The sequence below is a fragment of the Parambassis ranga genome, chromosome 24 (genome assembly GCF_900634625.1).
Source record: "Parambassis ranga chromosome 24, fParRan2.1, whole genome shotgun sequence".
Classification (NCBI taxonomy): Eukaryota; Metazoa; Chordata; class Actinopteri; family Ambassidae; genus Parambassis; species Parambassis ranga.
Genome location: NC_041043.1, coordinates 3,686,097 through 3,707,439, shown reverse-complemented (window position 1 = coordinate 3,707,439; position 21,343 = coordinate 3,686,097). Strand labels below are relative to the sequence as shown.

The window sequence follows — 21,343 nt, the reverse complement described above, 5'->3', positions numbered from 1 at the left end:
GATCCTGCAGTTTATGACCATAGATGAGCTGGGAGTCCACAGTCAAAACAGTGCAAACACCTAGAATCACCAGCCTTTAAGGAATCAGTGAGGTCGGCCTCATCAGGCGCTCTGTAATACAAAGAGTTGGTGGATTACCTTTTACAAGAATACCACTGATCTCAGTGACAACATGTCAGACAGGACAGAAGTCAGTGAAGCTGACAAGAGAAGTGCTTTTCCATCAGACCAACACTCTAGCCCACAAACCTACAGTGGTGAGGTCTGCATCCTGGAATGTAGATTCCTTCTACCTCCACTCACCAAGTAATCAATCACCCCTCATAATGTCACTATGTGATAAATGTCAGTACACTACATGAATGAAGAAAGGTCTGTGGATTTTATTTTTCCATCTTAATTTGCATTGTGCCTCCAGCAAGCTTACTACAGCAAAAAGGCACATAAAAGCCAATCAGTCAGTGATGAGTGGGAAGCAGAGTTCTCTGCCACAATTTCAGGGCAATACGCCTTGTATCACATCCCCTGAGGGCAACTGGCAACATTTCACTTTACTGAGCATGCACTTAAATGGTTGAATTATGTCACCACTGATCAATGCACAGTTTCACCACACCCTAGTGTCTGAAGACGAGTTGGCTTTCCAGCTCTTAATCTGAAAATGATAGGCCTGTGGAGCCTGTCTGGCACACAGGATGAGACCTGAGAGTGCAGTAGATATTGGAGGTAAATTTCTCTTTCTCGTCAAATATGGAGGGTGGTATGAGGACTGCATTTTAAGCGACTACATTTAGTATTTTGAGTAGATAAAATTAAGAATAGATTCTCAGACAATCACACGGAGTTCATTTAAATCAATAAAGACAAGCAAAATAGTAATTCATCTCCACACTAACATGAAATGTCCTCCACTAAACTGAACCTCTGCCTCCACCTGCTGGTACAACAATGTACTGCAATTACCACATTTAACATAAAATTAAAAAAAAAAACAGATGCACTCCTCAGAATTGTAGACTGTTTAATATATTTTTCAACTCACCAGTCATATTGCAGCCAACATGATTATTTTTATATTACCAAAATCATTGCAAAATGCAGTATCATAAATATATGACAATCTCATATATACTTTTTTTTTTACATATACAATTGAAAAGGTCCCTTAGTTGTAAAAATAAGTGTACAACCAACCTAAAAATCTGATGGAACTCTGCAGTATAGATATTTTAAATAGAAGTACTTCAATCTTTAGTTAAAAGGGCTTCTAGGAATCTAGTAAAGATTGCATTGAGATCATTTTATTGATAGACATGTGTCCTGATTAACATCCGTTTAAAGTAGATGTGATGTATTTTGATGTAAATTCAATTAAATAAAAGGGTATAAAAAAGGCAATATTGGCAAAAGCAAAAGCAAATAGTATAAGTGCATTTACAAAAAAAATAAAATAAAGTTACTCTGAAAATTTAAAAGATATAGATGTGAAAACGTGGAGTGTGCTGGTGTAAAGCTCAGAGAGACGGCCTCAGTAAGGAGAGGAGTGTGAAAATTGACATGAGGACTTTCTCTCACAGTCCCCACCTCTGCTATTTATTTACCCATAAGTCCATCTCCTCGTTCTTTGTTCTTTGTTGCCTCTCAATGCCAGTCTTCATCATCGTCATCCTCCCCTTCGGATGAGTCTTCCTGGCTGCTGACCTGCTCCCTCTCGCTGTTCCCATTTCCTCCCTGGCGAGCAGCTGCCGCCGCTGCCACTGCCGCTTTCCTGGCTTGAGCAGCCAGCTCCTCTTCTTTCTGACGCAGAGCGGCAGCTTTCTTCTCCTGCTCGGCGTGACTCTTCATGTGGGCACTACGGCTTTTCACTTTATTAAACACCCTGTAGTACAGAAAGAACATTACACACTGTTTGGAATAATGCAATACAACATGTACACAGGCTAAGAAGCCAATAACGACTTATTAAACTCCGCTGCAGAGGATTTCATACCTGCCACATTTCTTGCATGGAAATACTGCATCAGGGTCTGGTGGTGGCTTCGTTGGTGGTTTGCTCTTCTTTGCTGTAGGCTCTGCTCGCGGCCTGGGAAATGCTGACGGCTGAGGAGCATCCTTATTCAGAGCGACCGGCAGCAGCACTGTTCCCACCTGGAGCAACAATAATAATACATCAGTGTGGGCTGCAGCTATCATCATTTCAAACTTGAATTGTATGAGTAATACTACCAATCAATAAACTAGATTATGTAGTGAAATACATACATAGTCATGAGCCTGTAGTGACTGAGCAACTCTTGCCTGATGGCTGCTCTCAAAGCTCTGGTCATAAGAGGCATCCTTCTTGTCCTCTTCAGCCTCTGCTTGAGTCAGTTTAGACTGCTGCGAGCTCTGTGTTATGATGAACACACCAGAAAAGCTGAGTTAACACATGTGAGAGCATTTCATTCACATGTCTTTGACTCTCAAGTCAAAAGCTTTCATCTACTCATAAGTTGGGGAGGGAGGGGAGGAAATTCACTATGTAATCACTTTATTGTATTGACTGAGTTGAACATACAACTGTTAAGATCAATAAAGATATTGTAAAGTTTAACTAGACATTAGTATAACACAATAGAGTGCAGAGCTACCTTAACATCTACCACAGACTCAGCATGCTTCTCCACAGGTGAATCCGGAGGTCCGAAGGTTAATATGCCATTACGACCAATCTTCACCTGCTTCTTGTATGTATAGTAGAACTCGACACACTGAGCCACTGTCTTAGTCCGCACCTAGAAATAATCCAAGAAACGTGCACATTAAACCAACAGTTATATGTATTTTCTCCTTCTAATAAAACACACGCAGCCTTGGGTAAGTCTGTCTCACAGCATTGGAATCATTACTGTTGATGTTTTCAAGGAATTTAAGTTCCTGCCACAAAGAGGATGTAAATTATCCAGTTTAATTCTTGCTTGCCCTCTTTGAAAGAGCATTTTCTTCCTGTTTGTAAAAGCATATTTCCCATCATGTCTGAATCTGACTCTAATTGTGTTGTTTGTTTAAAGTAATTACACTAATGCCTCTGTGAGTGTGGTACAGATTTACTGATGCCACACACAGAGCCCATTTAATCATATTCAAATCTATTTTTTAAAGACTTATTTACATTGAATGATAATGCTGCAGGCTAAAATCAATATGGCATACCAGTTTCTGCACCAGAAAAAAGTCCTTCCTGTAGGCTGAGATCCCTTTATTGAAGTAGCGCTTCTCCTCTGCAGTCCAACTGTCGGAGCCTGTGAGGAAAACAGAGGCAGTACAATGAAACAGAGAGGAATGAGGAAACTTTTAAAGAGAAACAGGAAAAAACTGAGCAAATGAGATAAATTAGGAAATATCAGAGTTGACAGGAGTGATATAGACATGAAAAAAAAGCTTTTTCACCTGAGTAGTGATAGCCTGCCAGATGATGATCTTTGGGGAAAATTGGTTCCTGAAGCATCAAACGTTCCAGTGTTTCCTTAAAAGCAGCATCAAAGTGTGGTGAAAATATACCTTATTATGTGTAAACTGCATTATGGAAATGTTGTAAATGAATTTAATTTAAAGCTTCAGTGCAGTAGGTTTGTCTGAGAGTAATTACACAAATACTGTTGATGCTAATACAGCTAATACAGCACATTTACTCTACCTTAATAATGGGTTATCTATATTGTTTGAATCACTTTACTCACAAGGAAATTGCCTCCACATTCATGTAAACAGTGTAAAGCCAGCTCCTGATTGGTTCCTCCCCCACTGAGGACACTTGAACAAGCCATGTTCATCATTTCCTTCACTAGAAAAGGAAAAGTAGTGAAGAGGAGATGAGACAAAAAAAACCCTTGACAAAATAAACAGTGTAACATGAGATACTAACTGCTTTCTTGGTCGCCATGTTTAAGCTTGGAGTCCTCCACAGGACACCAAACCAGGTCAGCTTTGTGCTGGTCAAACTGGGAGGAAAGTTGATCGTGCAAATCAGGAATTTCTGCCTGGTACTTGAGTCCGATGTTGATGCGCCTGGACACCAGTGCAAAGTTATGAAGTTGCTGTCATAAACAACCATCAATAGGCTGTTTGAGATGGTACTTACGGTTCAAGGCTCACAGGTGTGGCATCGGAGATCAATGGTAAGACAGGAGGTGTGACTTCTGAGCTTGCTGAAAGACACAAATGAAAAAGCTCCTGTCTGAGAACACCTGGCTGCCAAAACACAGAAAGACTGAAGGAAGTAGTGAGACTTACTGGAGCGCAACAGGCTACGAGTCATAGATTTGGGTGTAGGCGGCGGTGGCAGGATTTGATTGCTAACAGCTATGTTGGTGAGGAAGGTGGAGAAATAAAGTCCTGAGCCCTCACGAACAGGAGACAAGATGGGTGGAGGTGTGTATGGGGGCAGGGTGAGAGGGTTCTCCGACAGACGAACAGGAGAGCGCAGGTTACTCTGGTAGGAAGTGATGTTAGGATAGACGGATGAAGGGATGATGAGTGGTTCAGGGCGGGGCCGTCGCTTAAATTTAGCTTTTCCATCTTCATCCATCCCGGAATCATTCTCCGCATCCTGGGTGGAGGAGAAATGAAGTGCAATTGGAGAAAATATACCAGCATTTTATTATTTTTCATATTCATCTATTGGCCTGCACCTGAGCATGAATATCAGTTTTATATCTGCCTACATAAACATTAAACTCAGTGTTTGGTAGGTCTGTTCTGAGCTCCAAAAAAAACACAACAATTCCAGAATCTATCACATCAATCAGTCAATTTACTGGCTGTCAAGGTATCCTCTTAATTCTCCTAAACCAGTGATTAATGCCCTGTGGAGCTTTGCTTCAGTGCAAACATTAAACCCTGTTCCTAACCGCTGTTTGTGCAGTTCAGGATTTGTGGGTCATGTTTTCACAAAACTGTCTTAAAGTCTGACCTCTAGTGAGGCTTCTAGTACTCATGAGAACGTGAACTTTGAGGCCGTCTGAGTAACTGGGTGGGATTACAGTATCATTGCTAAAAATTCTCCACAATTCTCTAAGGGGGTCTTAAGGTATTTACGTAAAGTGGTCTCAGTCTGGATAAACATCTACAAACACAGTTACTGCAAACCTCCCCTCCTCAGAGAACTAACCTGCCCAAAACTCTCAGTCATGGAGTTTCTGCGGGACCGCCGCCGAGCCACAATGACAGAAGGTTTGCGATCGGGTAGTCCAACAGGCGGGTTAAGGCGTCCCTGTGCCCAGCCACCCTGAGGATCCACCTGACTCCTATGCACAGGCACAGACACAGGAATAACCAGGGGCGCCATGTTGGTTTGTCTTCCTGATGGACCATCTTCCTGCTGAGGCAGGAACACAGAAGAAGAAGCAGAGAGCATGGAGAAGAGAAAGGAACAGGGAGGTTGGGAAAGTAGATGGGGAAAAAAAAGCATGATGTGCATTATTGTTGAATGTGAAATTAACATAAAACACATTAATATATATGCCTCCTGTAGGAAGTTCCTACTAGGAACATGTATATACATACTATGTTGTATTTAATACTGACAATATGGATGCAAAATTAGCATATTTCCAAAGACACATAATGACAAAAAAAACAACAAACATTAAGTACTTCAACAGTTTGTTATTCTTTGATTGCCTTCATATACAAATAGTTTTTCAAAGAAGTGGAGCAAACAGAATTCTAAGAGCAGCTACATTTTCACTTAAAGGACCAGTGTGCAGATTTTAGTGCCATCTAGTGGTAAGGTTTCCGACTGCAGATAAATGAAAGATCTGTATGTAATAGCATAAAACATAAGAAATAAACACACATTTAAAGTCCTTCATCTTGCAAGTATTTGGCATTTTTGGGTAAGTAAAGATTATTTCCAATAATTGTGATGTAATCGCTATTTTATCTTAAATGTTAATTTCACATTTACCTTGTGCAGAAATTTTCCAGACGTTTTATGACCACATATTTCTGTGGTCGTTCAGAGAAGTGTACACACCTCTCTGGTATTTCTGGTCAAACTGATAAAAATTTTCAGCAATCCTAAATACTACCAGCAGCAGTGAAAACTATAAATCAGGTTTATAGTTTATATTTCAAGCAAAGGACATTCAGGACAATAGCTTAGAATCTCCTGACCCAGAAAAAACTGCTGCTAGCAAACGACAATACAACAGCTCTGAGCTGTGAATAGCCTTATTAAACCTGTTTGGGGAGAAAGGAGTGTACTGTAGTAGCTGTGCAGGTTGACAGCTCAGCCCCTCCCTAGCTCCATTGCAAGACTGGGAATAGGCCTGAGGAATGTGGAGGTGTGCAGACATGCAGCCGCTCCAACTTTACATCCACCATGCACAAAAACCTACGACAGGCTGTGTGTGTACAGCCCCTCAGGGAAGAGGACTACATGTCCCTGTGCTGAGGAGGAAAACTGTACTTTCCTAGTTGCTCTGTCTGCTGACTGTGTTATGAAGAAGAGAAAATAAAGAAGTGGGTGTGGCCTTTAGAATGTAAACATGAATCCTGAATAACGAGATTAAAAAAAAAGTATCATCTTTCAATGAAGCATAATGTGAGAGGGATCATTCAAATTCCAAATCTGAATCTGATATTCAGGTTGCACCAGGACGTGGTGCAGAATTATGCACAGTATAGCATGACTGCACACTCTCGTAAAACAGCCTGCAATAGCTGAGACTTGACAGCTGTACGAGTGGAGTAAACTGACCCAAGAAAAGGATTTTGTAAACTGTAGGGAAGTTCTGCATAGAAACACAGCTCTTCCTCTTTGTACAGCTGTTTGCCAGATGAGAAACAAAAATCTCTCACTTTGTAAACTAAGCCTGAAGCAAATGTAATTGAATTTTAAATACATAATTAACCTTAACAGTTTTTGCAGGCAGGGACTCCATCTCTGACGCCTTCTGGGCGAGGGTCTCCAGGTTGATCTCCTTGGACGCCCTCCTTCTCCTACGGGTGGTCTGGATGACGCCTCCTGTTGTCAGTTGGCTCTCACCTCTTGCAGCCTGCACACCTGCTACTCCATTTTGGGAAGGTGGAGGCTCTTTAGAGGCCTGAGACCAGACGTTTGTCGAAGGAGGACCCACTGGGGACTGCCCATCTTTAGAAAGGCGACGGGAGCGCCGACGGGCAGCTGTTGCAGCATCTGCAGGCTCTGCTGGACTTGTGGTGGCCTTTGCAGGGCATGGATCAGGTAGTGCTGGTGTCTCGCATGTCTGAGCCTCAGGTTCTTGTGTCTGCTCCGCTGGCTGTACGTTTTCTTTTTTAGACACCGTGTCTGGTGGACGAGGCTCAGGAGGCTGATAAGCTGTAGGGTTTTGAGTCTGTTGTGGTTTTGGCTGCATCTGTGTTTGTGTTGATTCTTGTGGCACATTTTGTTGCTGCAGCATTTGCTGAATTTGCTGCTGTTGCTCCTGTATCTGCTGCTGGTGATAATGTTGCTGCATTTGCTGCAGCTGCTGCTGCTGCATCTGATGCTGTTGGATCTGTTGTTGTTGCAAATGTTGCTGTTGCTGCAGTTGGAGATGATGATGCTGCTGTTGTAACTGTTGTTGCTGCTGCTGTTGCTGCTGATGATGATGATGCATTTGTTGCTGCTGTTGCATCTGGTGTAGAAGCTGCTGTTGACTTTTAGGCTGATCACTGTAGGCCAGGTTAGGCATTGTCTTGTTTCCTGGAAAATAATACCCAGATGAGAACTGCTGCTTGCTGGGTCTGAACGTGGCCTGGAAGGGCTGCAGCATAGAGCTCTGCAGAGTGTGAGATGGCACATGTGGCTGACCCTGGAGCTCGACGCCTTTGTGGCCATGTTGATAGGCTTGCAGCTGGGCCTGGTGCATTGCTGCCGCGGCGTGCTGTTCCCACTCGAGCCCTCTCCCCTGAGCTTGAGCCTGGGAGGCATCCCTGTAAACCTCCACAGGTCCAGGAAGCTGATTTTCCCCACCCATCGGTAGAGCTACACCTTCATGGACTCCTTTGTGAAATGCCATCTGACCCCTGACGTTCATGCCGCTCATGTAGGGGCCAAAGTTCTGCCCCCAGGCAGGAACAGGCGCTTCCTGAGTCCAGCCGGGGGCCTGTATGGAGTCCTGCATCCATTTTACTGGAGTGGCCTGTTGATAATGTGGCAGGCTTTGGGGCCCTTTCTCTGGGTTATAAACTCCAGAGCCGCCAGCAGATTCCCTGTGGCCAGACTCCAGAGCTGGGGGTCCCATACCATAATAAACCTCCCCTGAATGCTGCACAGCCTCTTTCATGGCTGTGCTCTGATGCTTGCCACTCTTGTCTGTATTAACTTGAGAGGGAAGACTCATAGTACTATTAAAAAGGTATGAAAATGTTGGAGTCAGTGCTCTCAGAGTTAGTGTGTGTTCACTCTTTAACTGTGTACGCAGAGGTCTCTGGGAGGAAACATAAATCCCAAAGGAAAGTGCAGGGTGGGGAACATGTAGCACCTCCTTCAAGAATCAAAAGTGAGGCCGACAGTCCATTCCTCTGCTCCTCTTCAGTGAGCCAGACCTTACAAGAGAAAGAAGAAGTTAAAAGTTTTTAATCGTTTGCAGCAAAGAGGAAACTGAGGCCTACACCAGCAGATAGCCCTGTGAGGAAAGTGAACATTCACAGAAGAGAATGTCTGCAGAAGAAAGCTTATGCATGAGACGAGTTTGATCTTAACGTCCAAGTGCGCGCAAAGAGAGGACATAAGAAAAGTTTTGAGGCGGCAGTCAGCAGGGAGGCGCTTACAGTAGCTGCCATTTGGCTTAACAAGAAATACAGGAAACGAAGGGGCTCGAGCAATCACCCGATAGCCAGTGATGTTTTGTTAAAAATAAGCAACAAGGAAGCGTCTGAGGAGCTGCGTGCTGTTAGGCAGATTAAGAAGCATTACTTATAACACAGCATATATACCTTATCAGTGGTACACGGGGCTCTCCGTGAACAGCCCCATGGAGTCACTTTGGTTTCGATCAAAGTCGACTGCATGCAGCTCCATGAAGGGATTGTGCGCAGCAAATGTCATAACTCTGACAACTTTCCTTCGAGTTTCACGGCGCACAATATGGCGATCAGACGAAGTTAACAGCCCCACGAACACACGCTCCAAAGTCCGGACAGGCTGGAGAGACTCATTAACGCTGCAGCTGCAATGTTGCACAGTCTTTTGGCAGAACCGTGCACTTCCAAAAAAACATGTCCACAACTTTCTCCCCCCTCATCTGCGAGTAAAGCGCACATGAGACGGTGTGAAAACTCTGCCGTGCAGCGGCCTGCTCGGGTACTTCCTCTGATCTGAGCGCTGCTGCTGCGGAGCTGGACTGATTGAAAAGCTGCTGTTTAGGTTTGTCCGGAGTGTGTGAAACGCAGTGAAACTGCGCAAACACACAGAAAAGTTGTGCACCTCCAAACGCACCGCCTCACCCCAAAAAACAGCGCAACTCACATCCTGTTATCCAATCCGATTGTCTGGCCACTCCCATCGCTGTATCCGTGTGCGTTCGTTTTGCTGTCCAGGCTGCACCGGAGAGGGCGAGTCCCAGCTCCGCACAGGGACACAGACGACTTTATAACTCAAATCAAAGCAGACTTACAACCACAAGCACAACTGATACATTGACATGCTGTTTATTACCCCAATCACTTGGATTTTTCTTTTATACGTGGATACCACGTATAAAGGAAAAAACCAAGTGAGATATATATATATATATCAGGTCGACTACACATCCATTTCAAATGGATTCAAATATATGATGTAAGTTGAAGTCAAATAAAAAATATTTTTATACTAAGGAAAGCCATGTTGTTGCATCAACACAATGTTTCTATCTACCACAATAAGAGCATGTAGAAGTTTTCTGGATGAGTGGTCATCATATTTGGACTAGAAGTTGTTTCTGTTTTGCTTTCACAGCAGTCAGAGGTGCCACACAAAACATGCTGGCAACTGCATGAGGCACCCAGTTGTTAGAGGGGCCCCAGAGGGCTGACAAACTTTAACACAATGCAACGACCACCCCCCCTTTAAACAACCACTGGAATGACGTGCATCGACACTTTGGGGTGCCATCTGCAGTATCTGTCAGCTGTTTTATCACTGTCTGTGGTGGTTTACGCCTTGACTGTTAAGCAATGGCCGCCTCAGCTAGCAGTCAAAGGTCACTGTGGCCCGATCTCAAGAATATCCATGCCAATCATAATAATCTATATGATGGTTAATTCCAGCCATGACGTCAGCATTAGTGCTCCAGATTGCAAATGAGTGATTCATGAATGATGCAGGAGGATTTGTTAGGAGGTGTGCTGTCGTGCCCTGCAGCACCTCTGCAGCTTTTATTTTTCAGTGATTACGTTCAGTGTTGGTCTTTCCTGTATTCTCTCCACTGTCCTCTCAGGATGTCCGTGGACTCTCTCCGTGCTCTGTTACGTATTCAGTGTGTCTCCCCTCTCGTGGATGCAGGAGTCTGCGGATCAATCAGGAGGCACTCGCACTGTGACGTCAGCACCGCCGCCTTCTGAAGGCGCACGGGTTGTCGTACCCCATCCATCCATTAGCAGGCTAACGGGCTAACTGCAGCTATGGTCCATCACCACTGTTTCACTTCTAAAATAAACTGCTGCTGCTTGTGGTGACTCATTTAGCTCGGTGCAGAATTGGAAGCATGGAGACTTTTGGGATTTTACACACTAGCTGGAATCGCAACGGTGCAGCGAAGCGAGGTAAGAGGTCAGCGGGTAAACATGCTAGTTAGCTGGCTTACAGGACCACCGGAGCCGCAGCATCCAAACAGCGAGATTAGCTTCTTAACAGCTAAGATTCTGTAACGACTAGCTAATGGATAAACACGACCCGTGAGTGTCGCTGAGCTATGATAACTGTGTAATGTTTGGATCTGATTCAAACCCCGCGATGCTAGCTGTTGTCTTTTGACCATCAGCTAGCACTGGTAATTCTTATATGCACCTTGAAGACGTGTGGTGAAGCTAATATTTAGTTTGATTGCTGCAAAGCAATCAAACTCTTGAGATTCTACGTCTTTATTATTAGTTTGATTGCTGCAAGGCAATCAAACTCTTGTTCTTCACCCTCTTTATTAGTTTGATTGCTGCAAGGCTATCATCAAACTTGTTCTTCTCTTCTTTCTTCTTCTTATTCTTCAGTACGTTTTTTGGCGCAGCGTATCTTCAGCATACATTGAGGGATTTCAGCCATGCAAATATCAAAATGTTCAGCTTATTGAGGACATTCCGGGTCAACTTCAAATTTTTTCTAAATATTATAATATTCCAAATATTAATCAGTTTCAGATTTTTTTCTCATAGGAATACATGGAGGAGCAACTTTGACATGTAACTAGTTCCACATGCTTTCAGCTACAGAAACCATTCAAACATCATTCTGTTCAACTCTTTGAGGGCCAATAAACTTGTATTTGGATTTGTTCAAATAAGTTTCGTTCTCAAAATATTAATAAAAATTCAAAAGCCATTTAGCATTGAAGTCTATGAGAGAGCCTTTCAACGAGGGCCATCTTCCAAATTATCTCCTCCTACAAATGTCACGCTACAGACTCGATTTTAATCTTAAAAAGCTCATTAGATGCTGCTCTATCAAACTTGTATTCAGAATTTTCTAATTCCGAATCGTTTTCGCGCGCCAGGCTCTCAAAGTAGGAGTGGTTTTTGAGGTCTCCTCTGAGTTTAACATTAGTGTGTATTGCGCGGAATGTTGGGAGCCAGAGTGGATGATGTCATCACTCAGAGTGGAGAGAGGCTGAGGAGATGCCTAAAACAATCTCTCTAACCTGCACTCAGGCCTGCACCTTCCATCTCACTGGGATAATTTTTATATCAGTTCTAAGGAACACTCGTTAGCTTTCTGATGGTGTCACTCTTAAAACTGAACACCAAACCGTTTTGCTTGTACAGCCAGCTGTTCGGGGAGAGTTCCGGTCATTCTTCCATTAAGACATAATGTAAAACCAAAAACAGAGAAGCAGAGCAGCCATATTTTCTAACTCGCCACCATCTCCACATCTTTGACATCATAGACATAAAAATATACTGTGTTGTAGAGCAACTTCTTGCGATTCTGATGGTGTCCATATTTTTTGTCTGAAGGCTTCAGTTTGGACAAAAACAAGTTGTTTAGAGGGTGTTTTTACATTGGAAATGCATTAGGAGGGGGACAGAGAGAGCTGGAGTGAGGGACAGTAGATAAGCATTCAGGTTGCCATGGATACCTGCAGCCAGGGTTGTTACCATGGTGACAGGCTGACACACAAGAAGTTTTAAATCACACAGCCTGTGCTTTTTATATATTATATATATTCCTATGGTATTATTCCAGCCTCAGACCTTTCATATGGCATATTCACAGGCTATTCTTTAAGGTCAGTGACTTCATACTGGTCTTGTCTTCAGCTGTTTCTTTCTAATATTTAAACATTTTCTACTTTTCAAAATAAGAGCTTCGTCTTTCTAAGTTCTTAACTGTGTTTCAGCAAATAAATAAATTAAATAAATAAATAAATTCAGATTGCAGATTATCCAGCAATTCAGAGCAGTCCTTCACATCAGCATTCAAAGCAATGCTTCAGCTGCAGCAATCAAACTTGGTTAAAATGGTTCATATTTTTCAGTAAGGTTCATCTAGACCAATGTTTGCTCTTCACTGTAGGCTCTGCAGTGTGTGTTGATAACAGAGCTAATCTGTTCTCTGTTTTCAGTGAGCGTCTTGCAACACTGATGCCAGGTGCAGGTTGTAGCTGAGAGCACTCGGGATGAGTGGGGCTGGAGAGCACACAGACATCCTGTCAGTGGCAGATGTGGTCAGGGATAGATGGAAAGTGGTAAGTGAAATCACAACATCTGCGTCTACTCACTAAAATACAAAGTAATAATAATAATTTTAATAATTTTTTTTGTGTGTTTGCGATGGCAGGTGAGGAAGATAGGTGGAGGTGGTTTTGGGGAGATTTATGAGGTTCTGGATCAGTTCAGCCAGGCCACTGTTGCCTTAAAGGTGGAGTCTGCTCAGCAACCCAAACAGGTGCTGAAGATGGAGGTGGCAGTGCTGAAGAAACTTCAGGGTGAGTGATACCTGCTTCCTCCTGTCACTGACAAAGAAACTGAAGTCGTTCAAACATCTGACGAGTAGTAGTGTTTTTAGCAACTTCATGATCACACTTTCTGTCTGTATGGTGCAGATGGCACGTGGTATCCTCTCTCTTGGATTGCAGAATTGTTTTTTTTTCCTGATGCAACATCCAACCCCCCTCTATTGCAGAATCAGAATATATTGATGGTCAGAATGAAATGTGGTAAAGCACTGAAAATATCTGCCATTAGTTGTGAATTAGGGGCTATATCAAGAATTTCAAGAATTTCCCCTTGGGGATAAATAAAGTAATTTCTGATTCTGATTTCTGATATCTTGTTGCTACATTGGGTAAATGAGTGAGAAGTTATAATAGCTATCTATCGCCTAATAATAATTCATTTTTATTAAAGATTTTATTAAATCTGGATTTCAGTGTATAATATCATATATTTGAATAGGTTATAAACCTGACTAACCATGAATATTTCCTTATTTCAGGCAAAGACCATGTGTGTCGCTTTGTGGGCTGTGGCAGGAATGATCGCTTCAACTACGTGGTGATGGAGCTCCAGGTGAGATTCTTCAGTCAAAGCATGTCATTTTAAACACCACATAGCTGTGTGCCGTGTATGTGACATGCAATACTGGTTTCTTGTCTACAGGGAAGGAATCTGGCAGATCTACGCAGGACGATGACCCGTGGCACTTTCTCCGTCTCCACAACTTTAAGACTTGGCAAGCAGATTTTAGAGGCCATTGAAAGTATCCACTCTGTAGGCTTCCTGCACCGTGACATCAAACCAGTAAGCTTACTTATTGTTATGTCTATAATTTATTTTAACTGCTTTTAACTGCTTATCACAATCTTTTTTTATGTCTGTAAAAATTGCAGTCAAACTTTGCGATGGGAAGACTAGCCAGTACTTGCAGATGCTGCTATATGCTTGATTTCGGTTTGGCTCGTCAGTTTACCAACTCCACCCAGGAAGTCCGTCCTGTAAGTACATTAAAGCGTAGTTGTGGCTTATAAAGGACATCTATCCTTTTTTATTTTTATGGTCTGTCACCTGATGAGACATCAGTGCTATGGACTCATCATTCACAATAAAGCTCTGTTAAGGCAGTAAATACAATTTCCTTTTTTTATAGCATCTAGAAACATACGCAGCATACTGCGTGATGTAAAGGGCATAGTGTTTTACTGTATATGTTTCAGTGACTGCATGTTGAATGTGTTTTCTCTTTCAGCCTCGTCCTGTAGCAGGCTTCAGAGGGACTGTGCGATATGCTTCAATCAATGCTCACAAGAATAAGGTGAGATTGGTCATTAGACATTTTTACCAATGTAGTCTCTTTCTTATGTCCTGCTACCATTTTATGTGGGACATTGTACTGTCTTCTGTGACTTTGCAATTTATCTATTTAGGCATAGTAATTGAGAACAGTATCACATTGTACTCTAAATGAACTCCTTAGTTGTGGATCACAGTAGGCTCTACTGTAGCGTTATGATGAGCCCTATGCCTTGAGACTTTACTGGCTCCTTGCAGGCTCCTTGCAAGGAGCCTAGCCAAGTCATTCAAACCAGTTTCCAAGCACCTGACCTGCATTCCTGCAGAAGAAAAACACCTTGTTATACATACTCAAAACATCAGCTCCTGTAATCCTACATGTTGTTTAGTCGGACCTGTCTTTATTATTAAATCCGCTTCGTCTGTCTGAATCTGCAGGAAATGGGTCGTCATGATGACCTGTGGTCCCTCTTCTACATGCTGGTTGAATTCATGGTTGGCCAGCTTCCCTGGAGAAAGATTAAAGACAAAGTAAGGGCTTCTATCATGTCTTCAGAATGTTTTTCCCACAGTAAAGTTGTTTGCTCATATATTTTAATTTTGTTTTCCTTTTAGGAACAAGTGGGCAACTTAAAAGAGACATATGACCATCGACTCATGCTTAAGCACCTTCCCTCAGAGTTCAGTACTTTCCTGGATCACATCTTGACCTTGGACTACTTCACTAAGCCTGACTATCAGGTTGGCCTTTTTGTGCATTTCGGCCTGTTTATTTTGCTCCAGCTGGCGAATTGCTGATGCATGTGGTTTTGTCTGTCTCTCTCTATGACAGCTCCTGATGTCACTTTTTGACAATGCCATGAAGAGCCAAAATGTGCTGGAGAATGACCCTTATGACTGGGAGAAATGTGACTCGGAGGATGTGCTGACCATCACTGCTGCAGCAACCACTGCTCAGCAGCTCACCCGCCTCACACCAGCTTACTTGGGGTACTTGCAGCTAAAGAAAACTCTGACATTATTGACACTTGGTCCTTGCCTGCAGTTTCACTAGTGCTATTCAAACATCCTTCACACTCTATTGAATATGTGTTCAAATATATATATAGTTGCAGCTATTCTTAGACTGTAATTCTGCAGAGTCAGTGATCCCTGAGAAATCACTGCTGTAAATTTTGCTGTGGAAATGAGCTGCAGGATGACCTTCCCTCTCCTTCACAGCATGGCCAATGCTTCAGTGCTGCCAGGCGAGCTGCAGAGGGAGAACACTGAGGATGTCCTGCAAGGGGAGCGCCTCAGTGATGCTGACAACTGCCCCCCCATCCCTACACCAACCACTCCTGGTGGAGATGTATGGGAGGAGATGGACCGCAACCGGAACCATAAACATGCACAGCCGATGATCAGGAAGGTCAGTAACTGCTGACTGATTCAATTTACTGCAATCATTTGCTGCATTTCTGATACTTCAGTTAAGAAAAAGTGCACTGCATTCCTCTCAGGTGGTGAGTGAAGATGAACACAGTCAAAACCAAGGGAACCAGAGTCCCAACACAGGCTCCATGCAGAGCTCGCCCAGACGAGTGCGATCAGAGACCATGTTCTTAGAGCGGGCTGCACCACTTCTCCGGAGGATGAGGCACAGTCAAAGCTTGGCATTCGAGAAGAGGCTCGCACCTGAACCAAAACCCACCATTGAACGCTTCCTCGAGGCCTAGTAAGTACCATTTATAATAATAATAATAATAATAAGCACAAACGAACAAAATGCTACGTTAATTCTTACAATGTGCCATTTCAGCCTGGGTAAACAGCGTCAGGTCCTCTCTCATGTTGGGGAAAAATCCATTCCTGAGAAGGAACGTGGGCAGCAGACACCTTCCTGCAACGAGGAACACTCTGGCACTGCAACCCCTGATCAGGAGGAAGGTGCAGCAAGCAGTGGGTTTGTCGCTGTGAACTTCAGTCCTGTACCCCAGGAGGGAGACTCTCAAGAGTGGGTGATGCTAGAACTGGAGCAAGGCAGCGGGTCTGGAGTTAAAGCTCCAGCAGAAGCCCTGCAGGAGGAAAAGCCAGCTGCTGAGACTGAGAACCACTATTCAGAACCACAGGATGGCCAGTCTAGTGCAGTTCCCAGCAGCCCGGTCCTGTCTCAGATGGCAATGCCGGGTACATGGTTATTGGGCCACAGGAGGCTTCCAGGGATGCTGGGACAGATGCCTTCAGTCATTATGGGAAGACCCCAGATGGAACAGGTAGGTAGAGTTGCATGTGAACTGATGGAAGCCAAACACAGTTTGTCAGTGCAAACTTTGTTTGTTGTGCAAATGTTGATGTTATAGATGATCAGGATTCATTGGAAGTAGCTGTCTGACACCTCTTCCTGAAGTTTTTTAGTTTTTTTATATACTAACTACTAATACTTATTTAACTTCTCCAGTCCTCCAGCTGTGCACCTCAATCACCTGCACAGGAAAAGAGTGATGCAATACCACTTGAGGCACCATCTGGAAAATCTAAAGAAATCCTAAAGGATGGAGGGCAGCAGGCTTCAGTGCCGTGCCCAGCCAAAGGCCCCACCACCCACCTGACCAATGATAGAGATCCAGAGAGCGATTCTGGTCTGCCTGATCGCTCCTCAGAGCCGAATCAGCAGCCTCAGGCCGATACAGCTGGAGGTGCAGCGGAGAGCACCGTGACTGTCTCCTCCTCTCCACCTCCTGCTCTGCTCAGACAAAGAGACTCTCCATCATCCCCAAGATTGAGTCGAATTCCAGTACGAGATCCCAACAACCCTTTGGACTCTCCAAGCAGAGACCTGAACCTGGAGCGACGTCATCGCTGGAGCAGTCCAGTGCCCGGCTCCCCCACCCATTCTCCCTCGCCGTCTCTGTCCTGTGACAACCTGCCCTGCGCTCTGCCGAGAGACAGACTCTCCTCAGAGCGAGGTTCCAGATCTGATTGTGCAGGAGAGGACCCTCTGTCCTTGTCGTCCTCGTCAGGTAGCAAAAGTAAGATACCACGTCCTGTGAGTGGCACGTTTGTACCGGAGCAACTGACCAGCAGGTTTCTGCCTCGACCACCTCCTGGGAAACCCCCTATGCGACCGTGTGTGGACAACAGGTATGTGTCCTGCACCCAGGAGGTGAAGCAGGGATTGATAAATGTTGTGTATTGATAATACATTTTATTACATTGTTGCTAATAGCTCATCTTCTGTTTCTGCAGACGGCGGCGGTTAAGGGTGCGCGCCAGCAGCACCAGTGATGCAGACTTCCTGGCCAGTCTGACTCAGCTGATGCAGGACCGTGGCGGAATGCTCTTCAGCCCTCCTCCACGCCCTCGCAGCTCCTCCTCTTCCCTGCAGCGCTCACTAAGCTCCTCACCTTCTCGCCAGGAGCTCCGTGAAGGCGGGGCGCTGCCGGGACGCAGCCGCTCTCCATCTAGCTTCTCCGGCTCCCCGCCTCCTCGCCATGCTCACCCACAAGACCGGTCCGGGCAAGGCCAGTGGAGCCACAGCTCCAGAGGAAGAGGTCCAATCTATGAGGGTAAAGGCTCTGGCAAAGTGACTCGATGACTCTATTTTCACACTAAGTGACAGATCCGGATTGTGCAACTGTAGTGAGAGGCTGCCTCACGTCCAGTCCCTGATAGCATGTGTAAATAAGGTATTTACTCAAGGGAATGTACTGTATGTAATGTAAAATTTATGACAAATTGTATTTATTTATTTATTCCTTCATTTGACATGTCTCTTAAAATACTTGACATTGTGGCTTGATAACAGCAGTTGCAACAAAAGCGAACAAAAGGAAAATCTTGAGAATGCCAACTCTTACCTCTCATTTCATTCTTCTCTGTTCCTTCAACACTCCATATAGGCCTACTATGAGACCAAAAAATATGTTTAATACTTGAGGGATGTAAAAACGATGCTAACTGTAGATATGTACCATTACAAAGATGGTATACACTAATGTAACTATGTACTCACATTACTACACTAATATTAGAAAAAGACACCAATCACTATACCAACATCAGCATTCATGTACAGAACCAGGGCATGCAGCCCCATAATGACCTCACTCTTGGATAAACTGATACTGTTCATTATGTAACTACAGACTGCTCATTTTGGCATATCACTGTGTAGTAGCGTGCTTTTACTTTGCTAGAAAATATGTCATGCAAAAAGCATTTTAGAATGTACATGTTAAGTGCACTCAAACTTAAGTATTGTAAAAGTGCATGAGTATCTTTGCAAATGTTTTTTTTTATTTATTTGTACATTCAGCTAAAGCATCTGTATTTTTATCAAATTGCTTCTGATCAAAATACATTATAAAGTAGACTGGCATCAGCTTGCATCATTATTTGACACAGCTCCATTAGAAGATATCAGATAACGGGAAGAGACGCACAGTTCGACCTCGACTAAACATGCTCGGATGATAAAGTAGAACATTTTTATAACACTAGAATCTCCTGAGAACTGCATGTCAGATTTTGTTGAAGCTGCTGCTTGCAGTGACAGACGCCACTGCGGGCACAAGAGATTGCTGACGGTGGAGAGGCTGAGAGAGACAGATGACAACAACAATGAGCATATACAGGTTACTTGCATTTTATTGAGCAACAAAGGCAATGTGTAATCAACTTAAAATCAGCAACTGACAAAAATAAGATTTAAAGCAGATTTTTTTTATTATAAATGTGCATGTATAAAACAGATTTACACAGAGCTGATTAAGGACTGTTTTAAATCTGTCCACACAGTAGAGTAATCGTACTTTTTTGCAACACTGATACGTTTTGTAACACATAAACCAAGAATTAAAAAAAAACTAGTAGAAAAATGTATAACAAATAGAGAATAAAGGTCTATAATGGAAGATAAATGTATATTTTAGTGTAGCACAGGCAAGGGCGTAGATTTGCTTTTGGCATTGTTGGGGACAAAGACTACAATTATTATGATGAACTCATTTCATTAGCGAACTGTTACTCCTAGGTTTATTTACAAAATAACTCCTTATATAGACCTTCTTTATGGCTGCCATCTCTTCGATATGCACCAAGCCAATTTAACCCTTTCTGCACCCAATAAGGATCTGTTTTTTGGAGGGGATCAAATAATTGGTGGGGACAATTTAGTGACTGCTGGACACATGTCTGTCCATGCTAAAACTTCACCCTTGAGCACAAGCAACTATGACAAAACATGAAATATACTAAGAAACTTAACATGAAGCTAAAAAAGTCTACATTGTGACATTTTAATTCTGGACAATTTCAGTAGTTTTTCATTAAGTTTTATAGAATCATGTCAAGATGCAGTAAAATGCAAAGAAATATAATTCTCCATAGTAAAAATGTTTATTTACATTATTGACAGATCTGGGATGTCTTTATCATCATGGATGGTCTGCCATAGCATAGAGTAGTTCTTAAAAGAGTGAATAACAAGCTGCGAAGTATGGCATGCTTCATTACAGACAACAGTTTCAATGTATAATAAGACTATTAAAGAATATTTCAGAACTGACATACTGCAGGGTTGGTGTTGTGACATCTAAAAGAGAGGCGCAGATTGTCTGGGGTCATCTGGAAGCACACTGATAGAGTCCTCTGCTTTTCCACACAACATGCAGAGCATTGTGTATTCCTGGATAACACACGACAGACTTGTATGACTTGTATATGTAACACAAACTTAGATGTTTTCTGTTTTAGGCAAGGGAAATAAACAACTAACCTGATATTCATCAACAACAGAAAAGGTGTACTCGTGTCTGGCAATGATGTGGTCACAATTTTTACAAACGTCTGAAGAAGACAAAAGTTTGTAAATTAGAGCAGTGAATGGATTTCACAGATTTTCACAATTAGAAACACCAAAAACTGACCAAAACAAATATCTATATTCTCGTTTATGTGAAAATTTGATAAAACTTCTCATATACAAAGGGTAATGCCCCATATAACATTGCCTAAAATATCCTTACAAACTGGTGTGAAACATCTAAGATATATTTGTTTTGTATATGGACTGTGATATCAGTAACCTTCAGCCTTAAGTATTATCTGCTTATTTGGAGCACGAGAAGAGAGACTAACGGTCATAAGTGACAATCTCCTCTCCATCCTCATCCTCGGTTGCTTTATTGCTGATGAGCACGAAGTCCCTCTGATGACAGTTGGCACAGCCCAGGTAGTTCATCAAGTAAGAGCCATTCTCCAGACACGTGTTCCCCTACACAGACAATAAAAGGAACTATCACACACTTTTCTGTCTTTCTTGTGTAGTAATTTCGTTTAATTCTAAACGTTTTAATAGGGCCATATTGTCTTTTAAGCATAAACGTCACTATTAGCTTTCACAACATTAGCTTATACATTATATACGATGTAAAGTTAGCGTCAAAGCAAGAAGAAGTGAGGTCACTTAGTTGCCTAAACTTACTTACCCGGTCCGGGTATTCCTTTTTCACACAGCCGTTGCACATTCTAACTAAAATCTGTTTTGCAATAGTTAAAAACAAAAGTAAATTCTGCAGTAATACACCGTATACGGCTAACAATGCTAGGTACTTAGTATTCTCTTCCGCACGACACAGCTGTCCCTCCACGGTTCTTTAGATCTGTAAAACATCTTCAGCGTATTATAGGCCTAAAACCCTTCTATCATACCTTCTGTAGATCTACGGAGACTGCACTCCGCCCAACTTCCGGTTACAGCTTTAGCGTATCATTCGTGGACGTACAATCACCCATAAAAGCGAAGAAGAAGAAATAACTGGTAAGTAGAAAACGGGAAAAAACGAAGAACAAAAGAACAAAAACGAAAACAAAAGCGGAATCATTGCAGTTTGTATTGTTTGTATTTATAAGTTATTTAAATTATTTAATTAGA

The 21,343-nt window shown here is 42.9% G+C and overlaps 3 protein-coding genes across 5 annotated transcripts; 1 reads left to right on the top strand and 2 right to left on the bottom strand.

The window, feature by feature from the left end:
- Positions 1-1,046: 1,046 nt before the first annotated feature.
- Positions 1,047-9,475, bottom strand: mideasa (mitotic deacetylase associated SANT domain protein a). 3 transcript variants are annotated; one of them, XM_028397725.1, is made up of 13 exons: positions 8,944-9,475; positions 6,897-8,553; positions 5,150-5,359; positions 4,273-4,588; positions 4,121-4,187; positions 3,905-4,047; positions 3,720-3,823; positions 3,430-3,505; positions 3,193-3,281; positions 2,631-2,774; positions 2,299-2,388; positions 1,991-2,148; positions 1,047-1,879 (listed from the first exon to the last, which is right to left on the bottom strand). In XM_028397725.1, exons 2-13 carry the CDS (start codon positions 8,346-8,348, stop codon positions 1,642-1,644), a joined length of 3,087 nt encoding a protein of 1,028 aa, XP_028253526.1. In that variant the 5' UTR covers positions 8,349-8,553; positions 8,944-9,475; the 3' UTR covers positions 1,047-1,641. The 3 variants fall into 3 exon arrangements, with proteins under 3 accessions (XP_028253526.1, XP_028253524.1, XP_028253525.1); XM_028397723.1 differs by having other exon boundaries at positions 2,263-2,388; positions 8,944-9,473; XM_028397724.1 differs by having other exon boundaries at positions 2,263-2,388; positions 5,150-5,356; positions 8,944-9,473.
- A 1,048-nt stretch (positions 9,476-10,523) lies between these two features.
- ttbk2b (tau tubulin kinase 2b) lies at positions 10,524-18,762 on the top strand. Its single transcript, XM_028397165.1, has 15 exons — positions 10,524-10,752; positions 12,762-12,884; positions 12,977-13,124; positions 13,634-13,707; positions 13,798-13,938; positions 14,028-14,132; positions 14,384-14,449; positions 14,866-14,958; positions 15,043-15,168; positions 15,260-15,417; positions 15,649-15,838; positions 15,930-16,144; positions 16,229-16,682; positions 16,868-17,550; positions 17,656-18,762. The coding sequence occupies exons 2-15, from the start codon at positions 12,816-12,818 to the stop codon at positions 18,002-18,004; spliced, it is 2,871 nt and encodes a 956-aa protein (XP_028252966.1). The 5' UTR covers positions 10,524-10,752; positions 12,762-12,815; the 3' UTR covers positions 18,005-18,762.
- A 353-nt stretch (positions 18,763-19,115) lies between these two features.
- Positions 19,116-21,059, bottom strand: churc1 (churchill domain containing 1). The gene is made up of 4 exons (XM_028397166.1): positions 20,898-21,059; positions 20,548-20,683; positions 20,186-20,256; positions 19,116-20,095 (listed from the first exon to the last, which is right to left on the bottom strand). Exons 1-4 carry the CDS (start codon positions 20,934-20,936, stop codon positions 20,003-20,005), a joined length of 339 nt encoding a protein of 112 aa, XP_028252967.1. The 5' UTR covers positions 20,937-21,059; the 3' UTR covers positions 19,116-20,002.
- Between the last annotated feature and the right edge of the window lie 284 nt (positions 21,060-21,343).

Excerpts from the sequence above, each read along its gene's own strand:
- mideasa (XM_028397723.1), bottom strand. The coding sequence starts at position 8,348 with ATGAGTCTTCCCTCTCAAGTTAATACAGACAAGAGTGGCAAGCATCAG. Across the intron at positions 5,360-6,896 it reads TGCCTGCAAAAACTGTTAAG|CAGGAAGATGGTCCATCAGG; the intron begins GTTAATTATGTA and ends TTCCTGCCTCAG. Across the intron at positions 4,048-4,120 it reads ACACCTGTGAGCCTTGAACC|GCGCATCAACATCGGACTCA; the intron begins GTAAGTACCATC and ends ACTGGTGTCCAG.
- ttbk2b (XM_028397165.1), top strand. The coding sequence starts at position 12,816 with ATGAGTGGGGCTGGAGAGCACACAGACATCCTGTCAGTGGCAGATGTG. Across the intron at positions 14,450-14,865 it reads TCAATGCTCACAAGAATAAG|GAAATGGGTCGTCATGATGA; the intron begins GTGAGATTGGTC and ends CTGAATCTGCAG. Across the intron at positions 15,418-15,648 it reads CTCACACCAGCTTACTTGGG|CATGGCCAATGCTTCAGTGC; the intron begins GTACTTGCAGCT and ends TCTCCTTCACAG.
- churc1 (XM_028397166.1), bottom strand. The coding sequence starts at position 20,936 with ATGTGCAACGGCTGTGTGAAAAAGGAATACCCGGACCGG. Across the intron at positions 20,257-20,547 it reads GGAGATTGTCACTTATGACC|ACGTTTGTAAAAATTGTGAC; the intron begins GTTAGTCTCTCT and ends TGTCTTCTTCAG. Across the intron at positions 20,096-20,185 it reads CTGTTGTTGATGAATATCAG|GAATACACAATGCTCTGCAT; the intron begins GTTAGTTGTTTA and ends TGTGTTATCCAG.